The 10,815-nt window shown below is 37.3% G+C and overlaps 2 protein-coding genes across 5 annotated transcripts in view; one reads left to right on the top strand and one right to left on the bottom strand.

Annotated features, from left to right (window-relative positions):
• LOC144634558 (protein O-mannosyl-transferase 2-like) overlaps positions 1-10,815 on the bottom strand; it is a 53,217-nt gene that overhangs the window by 22,632 nt on the left and 19,770 nt on the right. For 2 of the 3 annotated variants that reach the window (XM_078493553.1, XM_078493554.1), the window contains exons 18-22: positions 10,679-10,729; positions 10,129-10,234; positions 9,140-9,280; positions 8,476-8,590; positions 6,474-7,674 (exon numbers count right to left, since the gene is read on the bottom strand). In XM_078493553.1, coding sequence (XP_078349679.1) covers positions 7,569-7,674; positions 8,476-8,590; positions 9,140-9,280; positions 10,129-10,234; positions 10,679-10,729 — 519 coding nt within the window. In that variant the 3' untranslated portion in view covers positions 6,474-7,568. Of the gene's footprint in view, positions 1-6,473; positions 7,675-8,475; positions 8,591-9,139; positions 9,281-10,128; positions 10,235-10,678; positions 10,730-10,815 lie in introns of those variants that run through there. The other variant, XR_013567216.1, reaches the window with a different exon arrangement.
• Positions 715-6,981, top strand: LOC144634662 (uncharacterized). 2 transcript variants are annotated; one of them, XM_078493683.1, is made up of 9 exons: positions 715-982; positions 2,076-2,208; positions 2,866-2,968; positions 3,400-3,468; positions 4,121-4,225; positions 4,497-4,543; positions 4,685-4,719; positions 4,821-4,938; positions 6,254-6,981. In XM_078493683.1, exons 1-9 carry the CDS (start codon positions 859-861, stop codon positions 6,408-6,410), a joined length of 891 nt encoding a protein of 296 aa, XP_078349809.1. In that variant the 5' UTR covers positions 715-858; the 3' UTR covers positions 6,411-6,981. The 2 variants fall into 2 exon arrangements, with proteins under 2 accessions (XP_078349809.1, XP_078349810.1); XM_078493684.1 differs by having other exon boundaries at positions 5,494-6,397.

Here is a 10,815-nt window from a genome sequence, read left to right as displayed (position 1 = left end):
ACCAAACTTGAGTAGGTGGTGGCCAAATGGCCACTTAGGAAAAAAATAAACTTGGGGGGTTGTTATAGAATTAATTATTAAAATGGGCATGTTTTGGGGCACTCACTTAATCTTGCAATTCTGAAATGACATATCCTCCTTCTGCCACTAGCAAGACTTGTAATTAAAGAAATTGCCTTTTTTTGGTATGTCCAAGTACAATATCATAAAATCCGTGTTATAAGCATTATCAAATATCTAGGTAGAATAGTGTCCATTTTTTATGAAAATACTTTTTTGTAAAAATGAAAACAATATTGTGTGTACACCATTGAAGTCCAATATCTAAATGTGGTTTTAGCTTTTGTTTGGCAATGTTTCGTCGATATTGTAAATAACAGTGATGTAATAAAGCACTTAGTGATCTTCAAGAAGTCTGATATTTGAAGCAGTTTTGTTTAAGAAATGATTCAGCGATAATTTTTATTCTACAAGGTAATGATGCTTCTCTGTTGTGAATATTTGGTCTTTTTTGGAGAAACCTTTTTTTAACTTCCCATAAAAAGAAATGATTTGGCCATTTCCCTGACCTTTTTTCCTGGGAATAATTTTCGACTCCAGAAATTAACGAAAATAAAACGCAAAACAGGGCCTCTTCCAAAAACAGCCCGTGACAAACTTTACTCGGTTGTGGCGTGACTAACGCGTTGTAGCGTGACTCAGATTCTGTCGTAACGCTGTTCGTTGCAGTTTGGTTACAGGACCGTTCCAGAAAGCATTTTAATAGTATTGTGTAATGGGTGATCATGCATAAGAGTTCGTAATACAGTGCTTCCTGTTTTCCGTGATTTACTTTGGGGGTGTAAAGCTCAACTCGTAATGCTGAACTGTGTAGCACTTGCTTTGTTTCTGGTGTTCCTGTCCGATTTAATGGCTGCCAAAGTTGCTGCTTTCCCAGCACCATTTACAAGGGTTTTAACTCTGAAGGAGCCGCCGATCGAGGGTAAGCAAGATAATACTATAGTATTGCTGTTGAGTTTATAGATAATGGACTTATGACGGCTGCAAAGAGGACTTGCAAGGCTTGCATTCAAAAATATCGAAAAGAAATTACGACTTGTATGCATGGGCTTTCGAACTGCAAAAATGCTAGTGCGATCCCTCAATAAAGTAAACGGAACATTTCCTGTTGATGCTTTCTATCCGTCCGCTGTTTCCAAGAAATTTGCGCATATTTTTGGGTCATCGATCCTTTCGTGCAGTGTTAGGCATTGAAAAAGGGCTTTACACACGGAATGATAGGATGAGTTAAAATCGCTCAAATTGCGTACAAACGGCATTGTAGAGGGATAGAAACAACAACAGGAAGTGTTTTACAGTGACGTTAGGGTTTTTAATTTCTGAGAATTCGTTGTAGTTCGAAACTTGATAGAAAATATTACATTAATAACTTATGCAAATTATGCAGTTCTTTGTTCTTCTAGTTGTTTCCAACCAAAACTCCAACCAAATGTTCTGAGTTCGCTAAGCTCCAGTAATTCCAACCTGTGAGTCAAGGTGGAGATTGGAGGAGGAGAAAGACGGATCACATGCCCTGTCTTGTTTCTTCAAAAAGATGGGTGGGGGTAGAATGCGTGGGTCTTAGTTGTTCTCTTGTGGGGTGGTGGGGGGGGGGGGGGGGGGAGAGTTGAACCTTTAACCTTTAAATAGAAAGGGGGACGGGGTTATTGTGCCCTTGGATCTGCCTTATTTAGGAAAGAAGTAAACAAATTTGCAGGAATATTGTTTTTCAAGGGGATAGGAGCACCCGGTTGCAGGCTGAGGTTTGTTACCAGTCTGGTACACCCAAGAAGGGTGGGAGGTGGGGTACTCTGCAAGATTCTCAAGTCAATTTCTGGTCTTGTCATGCAGTGCTATAGTCTTGAGATCTCTTCCCGGAACAAGAGTGTAGCATTGCATGACAGCTGCACAGGTGGCTGGAAGGGTAAGAAATGAGAACATCTAAGTATGTTTTAACTGAGCTATGAGCAAAGTATGCAAATCCCACTATGTCAACGCGAGACAATCACAATCTCAGTAACAATCTGGTATTACAGGAAAAGATGTCGTGATCCTGCAAAATCTGCTGCTGAGGTCACAATTTGTGGAGTCAGTTGAAAAAACTGGTGTTTACGACAGGAAAACCAGTGAAGCTGTAGCCAGCTACCAAAGAGGAAATGGCCTTTCCAGGTATAGTAATTTAAGAACTACCAGTAGCATAGCTTGGCCAGGAATTAAACCCAGGGGTAAAATTAATGATCTAGAGTTTTAAAGGGTACCAGAAATTATCTTGTTAGGATGCATCCATCAGATGCAAATTCATTTTCACCCCTAACAAAGACAAATTTTTTGTTGAATTTTTTTGTCAGAGGCACAACAGGCCTAATGGTTTAAGCTCGCAAGACTCCAGAACAAGCGGTCCAGGGTTTTAACCCAGCCTGGCCAGAGTCACTGCATTGTGTTCTTGGGCAAGATACTTTACTCCCTCAGTGCCTCTCTCAACCCTGTGTACAAATGGGTACCGGTCAATTTAATGCTGGGGCGTACCCTGTGATAAGACTAGCATCAACAGGAAAACCAACCAGGAAGGTGTAAAAATACTTCTGGTTGCACAATGCTAAAGAAAATGGGATAAGGACTGACCTAATGGGCCACTACTCTACCTACCTTATTACATTTAATGTACCAGGATGACTCTTACAGTACTGGTACCAAACTACAAATTTCAATCCCTACAAGGTACATGGAGCACCCCTGTCACTATTGTGTGCAAGTTCCCTCCCCCACCTCCCCCTAACATACTGAAGCCCTGCTAAAATACTGAACTTGCAACCACTTTTTATTTAGCAATGGTATATTCAATATAACAACAGCCTTACTAGTCCTGAAACAACTGATGTATGACGGGTATAAAGATGACGGCACTATACTACCTGGATATAAATTTAAGGTGATGAAAGGAATAATTTATGTTCATTTTTCTCTTCCTTATGGCAATCACAATTATATTCCTTAATGGTCTGTCAATCTAAATAATAAATTTCTGGAAGTTTTCCTTGTCGCTGTTTTTGTTGGAACCTGTTTCAGTGAAAAATTAACATTTTGTTCACAGATATATTAATATGTAGTCACCCTAGCTTGCTCTCACACTGAGGTCTCTTTTCCCCCTCCAAAATGAATTCAGTTGCTGTGTGCAAAGCACTAAAATTGAGTAGCAAAGCAATCCAAAAGAGATAAAAAATGGATTTGATGTAATGAAATCTAAAGAAGTTAAATTCTGGAGACAAAATTTCATTACTATTTTATACTTCGCTCGTTATGTAAGAAAGATAACAGTATTATAACTATTTCAGCCTTATTTATAATTCTTCTCTTTTGTAGATCCATGTTCCTGTGTATAAAGATCGCACAATAGAAACAAATGCTACACTCTATGACTCTAAAAATGTTGTAAGTTGAATTTTGTCAGCATTATCTCTAAGATTAGAGGGATGTAGTCTATTACAGCATAGATAAGTAGATGACAATAATGGGGGGGGGGGGTGGGACATGGTTAATCCGAGAACTTTGCAAGACAGTGAGACAAGCAGCTTTCTGCGAGTTGTCGGCTCCTTCTTAGCGTTGTAGAAGAAATCGAGACTCAGAAACAGCATCACAACCCATTTGAAATCATGCGACCCACAAAATCTGACTAAAATTCTGATTTAGTTTTTGAAGGACCATTTTGTCATCTCTACCAGTGAAAAACATTTACGAACAGCTGCAACAAAAAACATAATCATAACCCTTTAGTTATCAATTACTGGGTTGTGTTGTTCAAAGACTGATCAAGCTAAACTAGGGCTAGAGCAAATCTTGATTTCAGTTTTTTAGTTTTCAGTGAGGTTTACAGTTTACATTTTCTGCCCTCTAGTTTTGATGTTGTCTAATGTCAAACTTAGCAAAACATAATTCGCAATGAAAACGCTTTTATGCTCGGAATTTTATTTGAAAAATAAAATACAAAATAAATAATTATGTTGTTGTCTTGTCAATAACACCATCAGATAACTAATAATATAATAAAAATCAAATGAATGTTTTTTTTCTGTATCCAATCCAGGTGAGGTACACATTTCTGGCCCGCTGTCATGGTGCTACAGATTCTATAACAGGTGAAGCAATAAATCAGCTCACAAGAAACGGAAACACTCCTACTGGATTAGTGGTATGAATGTTTTTACATTTCCGCTTTATAAACTGGTGTTCCATGTGATATCTGATTTTGTTTTTACGTTCACTGAAGTTCACAACCGTACTAAAGATTTTTTCGCTGTGACCAACCATAATTATGACAATAATCAAGAAAAATAAACAAACCACTCACAACCCACAGGTGTGTCCTTTTGAACCTGTTGAAACGAGTTTGCATGTTATTGAAAGGCACAGTAAGGCACACTGGCATATATAAATTGTTTTGTTCTTCTTCTTTTTTTTAGACATTTGACCTTAATAGTCCTGAGCCAGACCCAAAATCATTTGGCCCGTAAGTACTTCCACTAATTTTGTGATAAATAATGTTATGATTTTCTTGGGATACCCTGTTTGACATTTTAAACTTCTGGAAAATGTTGGAAAAGCATGTGGTTATAGTAAAATGCTTTATTGTAATTTCTTCTATATTTAGATATCCTGTTGTACGAGCTGTCAAAGGTCTCAAAGGTAAGAATCTCTTTTAACATGAAGTACTTTTAAACCAGAAATGTCCATCTCAGATCCAGGGAAGAATTAAATTTTCAAATTTTGCATTGTTTTGTCCACAGGGAATGCTGCAATTGGTCGGAATGAAAATGACACTTTTCTTAGTGACTACAGAAGTGGAATTCTACTGCATACAGGAGAGTGGGACCATTGGGATCCATCAAAACCTATGCCAAACAGGTATCTATTGTACTTACAATGGTGTTGTTCCATTACATTGTTTAACAATTATTTTCATACTGTTGTAGACTGTTAGTATTATGTGCAGTTCCAGAAAATACCCATACCCACCCCATGAAAGGTCATCAGAAATTCTGAGGGGGTGGGGGAGGGGGTCTCAAAAGTCCAAATCTTTAAAGAAAGTGCTGGGCTTTATTGGAATTTCCAGAGGGGTGGGGATTCAAGGCAAAAAAAATTCTGTGGGAGGGGTATGTATATTTTCTGGAACACCACAATGTGCCAAAATACAGATGCATGCTATTGTATTATTATGTTGGAACATGCTTATAGAGTGGGGTGATAATGAAGGCCGATGGTGGAGATGTGGATTTCTTTGGTCTTCTCCTATTTCCCCCCCCCCCCCAAAAAAAAAAAGAAAATTAGCCTCTTCAATCTCATTAGACTTTCTAATTAAGCCACCCTCCTCGTACTGGCTGTCTTCTGTAAGAAAAAGCCTTTTGAACAATAGGATTTATTCTGAAAGCGTATTACAGTCGCATTATTTTTCTTCAACAGTCATGGATGCATACATGTACACCCTAGAGACATGGATAAAATCAACAATATCCTGGTTAAAGAACTGGGCGTGGTCATACACAAAAATCCCTTTGGAGAGAACCCGTACCCCTACACTCCACAAGGACTTCTCTCTATTGACCAAATTGATTGAGGAAAATAAAAACTATTTCGGAAATAAATTTTATTGTAACCTTCTACACTATAAAGATATTCCTTCTATGTAAAGTAGCCAAAAGTCAAAGAGAAGAGTGTCTGTATTATATGGAAGTTTCCCTATTACAGAGAAAGAGTTATATGAATTTTGGTCTCTTTTGGACCAAGTGAATTGTCTGTAATGGGGAGATTCTCCATATTAAAGAAGTGTCCACAAAGAGAGATTGGGCTGTAAATACCTTTAAAAATTTTCTTGGTTGAATTAAATAATTATAATGTACTGATACAGTAGAATCCCAATATCTTGAACCTCCAGGGTAAATGAAAATTGCTTCAAGAAATCAGGAGGTTCCAGAGATCAGGAGTAAAAATACAGAGAAGCACTATCCAAGAGATATGAATATTGGTTCAAGAAATCGGGATTCTACTGTATTGTGAGGGGAAATTAAACTAGCAAGACTTAGGTATGATCTTGTTGACACAAAGGCATACTGCAGTACTACTCAATGCTAATCATTAGTGGAGGACATTAATTTTGCGTGAATCAACTATGGAAATAAAGGATTTACAAGTTAATGAATGGATTTACTTTTGCCATTAATAGTGATGGGTGCATTCACGCCCACCCCGATGATCTGAAGACTATCGATAAAATTCTTCAAGAACTTGGTGTCATTGTGAGACCAAACCCCCTTGGAAAACTGCCATATCCCTACCAGCCCCAAGGATTGCTTTCAGTTGAAGAGATTACGTCTGAATGACCTACATTCAAGGAAGAACAATATTATTACACAATCATGTAGCATTATTAACAAGGAACATACTTTTTATTATGAATTATTATTTTATTATAATACTAATGCCAGTTGACAGACAAACCAAGTTAACTACTTACAGCACAAGTTGATTAGGAAATTGACTCATCACCTTACAATGATTCCATTTAGTAGATTAAACTTATTGGTAATTAAAGTTTTATAGATCAAGTACATTGCAATTAAATAGCAATCACCCACTCGAAAAAGTTTACACTGCAGTTTTTTGCTCTACGAAAAGTGATGAACAGATCTTAGTAATGTACCAGTGTTATGAATGTACTAGGTTTATTATAAGATGGAGTATCAGCAGGCTCAAATACTATAATGTTGTTTGGGAAAGTGAGCCTGGTGATGAAATCTAAGCCGTGTCCAAATGTGTGTATTTGCCTAGCTCCAAGACCAAAATTTCTATGTAAATGTTCATCTTATCCCATTTCAAATTAGGAGTGGAGGCCAATCAGTATTATGAATGTAATTATTTGAAACATGAATAAAGTTATAAAAATCATTGTCATTTTACAGTCGTCATCATTATTGTCATCATCATCATTCTGCCTAAAATGATATTTATAAATTACAAAGTTTATGAAGGTTAAAAGCTGATACAAACTTGTTCCTAGTGTGGAAGTCTGTTCTATTCTATAATACTGCTAATTAAAAGATATCTACAGATAAAAACAAACTTTGTGTTCTACAATAATTATTATTTGTTCGAGTGCCAAGAATAATCTACTGATTTGAGAACTAATTTTCTTTTTGTTTTTAAGCACAATAAATAAACCTGTTTTTTCTTAAATGATGCATAAGTAGGCTCGAGTTAAGGCCACGTGACATGAATGAGCAATCCACTATCCCTAATTTTCTATTTTCTCTAGCAATCGTTTTAAAACTAGTACTTTAGTAGCCTTGTGTTTTGACATCCAACATGCTCTTGAACAGTTAATGTGTTGATAGTAAAGGTCAGGCTGCAATAATTGGCTTGGTGTAGTTCCCCATAAACAAACACAGAACTTGCAAGCATTAATTTGTACATACTAGTATGACCGCAGTTGAATCAATATCAATACACTACCTTGTTTTTATAAATTATTTTGCTAAATATTAAACCTCCCAGCTATCCATCCACTTGTAAACTGCGGCAGTTGAGTCAGGCAAATGAGCCATGGGACCAGACATGCCGTAGGACAGTCCACGGAACACCCAGAAACTGTGAAATACATGTAAAGATACAATTTTCTTAGATTAAGTCAATTCTGTACAGTGCTTACAAGTGCAGACTAATTCTGAATAGCGAAAAGGCAGATGACACTGGGAAGGGGGGGGGAGATGGTATTCAGAGCTTTCAAGTGTGGTTCAGTAGAATACATTGGGACACAATCCCAGGTATTTAACAACACATTTTCCTAGTTCCTTGACACTGTTATATCTGGGTTTCGCTGTAAACTTCAATTCAACTATAATTATAACAACCATTGACTGCTGTACAAATTTTTATAACTAAATTAATTTCTGCTGTCATTCTGCTCAAGAAACATGATCCTTTTGTTCCTCCTATAAACAATGACCACTGGTCAGCTCTAATTTTTTTTGAGCATGCGCTGAGGGGCCAATTACATGGTGAATTTCAGCCTGGTGGGCTAAGATTTCTGCTTGGCTTCCAGAAGAAATCATCATGAAAAGTTGTTTGCGATTACATGAAGAATGTTGCATCCTGGGCTGAAAAGTGAGCTTATTGATAAAGAGTGGTGGTTTTCAACTAAAGAAAATGGCGGGCATGATAAGTTTTCAGTTTTAAAAGTGTTCAACCTGGGCTGAAATTCTCCATGTAATTGCAACAAAATTCCAGCCCAGCAAACCGGGTTGAAAGACGAGAACAGACCAGAGAACAAGCTAGAGAACAATTCTTGTTGCTGCATCATGAAAGGTTTATGGTCTCTGTAGACAGGAATGGAGTAATATGTAGTTTCTAGCATGATTTATAAAAATGTAAATAGCACAAAAATCTTACCTAATAATACATCCTGCAAGAAGCAAACAAAGACTCCCATGGTAGGCCATCTGTTTCCACTTATCAAGCTTTGGAAGTAAGGCTAATGATTTGCACAAGTACTGACTTACCACACCTGCAAAAAAACACACATTAGCTGCCGCTGTCCTTTTTAACACCCTCTATAACATGTGCCAGTAAATAACATTCACAACATGATATAATAAACCACAAGATAATTTATTACAAGGTGGCGGTGGGCTTCAATGGCCTTTCCGATAAGGCAGACAGACTGAAATTGCAGTTATCGCGCCAACTTTCTGGCCATTTTGGTTAGTGCTTGCAGTAGGTTTGATGATTATTCGGCCAACAGCTTGTACCAGAAAATGAGGTCATCATTTTATTAAAACATGCATGTACAGTATGTGCCTGTTTGCTTGAAAGGGGACAGTGTACACAAGATATTCTGCTTCGTGAAGCGAAAAAATAAATGACTGTGTGTAAAGTGGGGCTGAGCGGGCAAGGTGACCCCCCCCCCCCAAAAAAAAAAAAAAAAAAAAAAAAAATTCAGAATCTGTGAAAAAATAGCAACTGCTCATAGTCTTGTAAAATACCCAAAAGGAACATGGTCTTTTGAGTGGTCATTATGGGATATAATATAGATATAACTTGTTGTAGTACTAACCTGCCATCATGGCACCATATAGGTATGCGGGAAAGTAGTGATGGAAGTACAAAACACGTCCCATGGCATAGAAAGGAAAGTAGTGTAACGCCCAACCAAGGAACAACCATCCACATGCTGACTCCATTCTTTTTCTGCGAGCTGAAAACAGTAGAAGCACACTTGAATATAAACATAACTGATTAGAAAAACATCTTTCTTGAAAGACAGTTGAACAGCCAGTGCATTTAAGTTACTATACTGGGAGTATGTAATTAACAAGTCCATAACGGGTGAAAACATGCACCTCAAGCATTTTGAGGGATTTCCTAACTCGCTAGTAACATGTTAACCAAAAGGCTTTCCAGTCTGTCCCATTTTACTCAAAATCAACAAAACTCCACACCTCCAACTCCCAATTACCCTTTTACAACATTCTTTGGATGGATGGGGTGGACAATGAGTCCCCTTTCCCTCCCCATAAACACCCACTTGTCAAGCCATGGCAAAAAGCCAACTTGGAGGAGCAGAGATGGCACAGTAGTGGTAAGAGTGCTCACTTTTGCCAATGTGACTAAAGCTCAAATCATGAATCTGACATAATTTGTAGATAGATTGAGTTTGTTCTTGGGTTTTGCCCTTGCCCTGATGGTTTTTCTCTAGGTTACCTGGCTTTCCTCCCTCCACAAACCCAACACTTCCAAATCCAATTAATTATTTGATCTGGAAAACAGTGGATGCACTGCACCATTTGGCTATCTACCAATTTCTTTTTTTTTGCAACCAATTTCTTTATACCAATACAGCTCTGTGACTAAGGGATTTGTTCCTCTCAGGGTTTTCATTAACAATTGTAATAGCAGGAGAATAGTGTATAGTAACCGGAGAATGATTTTTAAAGGTTCCGCATCTTTATAAAAAAAATAGTTTCAGGCCTTTGAAATTTAGCCGGAGAATTCTACGTAGTAGAAGGAGAATTCTTCGATGCCTGATGAACACCCTGCCTCTACCTTGCTCTTGAGGAGGGTCAATGTATCCTCTTTGTGTTCTGACGGCATGGAAACTGTACAGCAAACCAAACAGGCACATGACACCCAGCACATACCACCAGATAACCTAACAACACCAAAATAAAAACAAGCATTAATTTCAAAAAATATATAATTATAAGCTTATTTACAAATACATTGTGATGATTTTATTGCAGGAAAAACTTCAACCAAATGCTAGTAAAGTAAAATTAATTTTGAATGATAGAAAATATGTGTAGATTAAACACACACATGTAAAGGAAATCTTATATCTTCCACAAAAAACACTGAATGATATTAATAAATTTAAAGTTTTTTTTTGTTATGCAGTCATACTGCAATGGGGCGTGGGAAAGCCACAAGTCCCAAGGGAACAGGGAAGTTAGACTTGGTGAAGATACAATGCATGAGAGAAAGACCTTAATTACTGGGAAGACTGTTTCCTGGATTTCTTAAAAAAAAATTAAAAAAAAATTACAAAATGTATTTAGGTAAAATAGATTCCGGTGATACAAAACACAATACGTACCGGGTTGCCAAGAAGATAAACACGATAATCTCCACCGGAAAATACCTGGCCCTGAGATAACAGTGAAACAGACATTTACTACAAAAATATAATTTAATGAAATGCAAGAGGACTGCAAAAGTGAATACTAGCTATTT

The sequence above is a fragment of the Oculina patagonica genome, chromosome 13, assembly GCF_052425735.1.
Source record: "Oculina patagonica isolate OP01 chromosome 13, crgOcupat, whole genome shotgun sequence".
Taxonomy (NCBI): Eukaryota; Metazoa; Cnidaria; class Anthozoa; order Scleractinia; family Oculinidae; genus Oculina; species Oculina patagonica.
This window is presented reverse-complemented; position numbering and strand designations above follow the sequence as displayed.

Excerpts from the sequence above, each read along its gene's own strand:
- LOC144634662 (XM_078493683.1), top strand. The coding sequence starts at position 859 with ATGCTGAACTGTGTAGCACTTGCTTTGTTTCTGGTGTTCCTGTCCGAT. Across the intron at positions 3,469-4,120 it reads TCTATGACTCTAAAAATGTT|GTGAGGTACACATTTCTGGC; the intron begins GTAAGTTGAATT and ends TATCCAATCCAG. Across the intron at positions 4,939-6,253 it reads TCAAAACCTATGCCAAACAG|TGATGGGTGCATTCACGCCC; the intron begins GTATCTATTGTA and ends TGCCATTAATAG.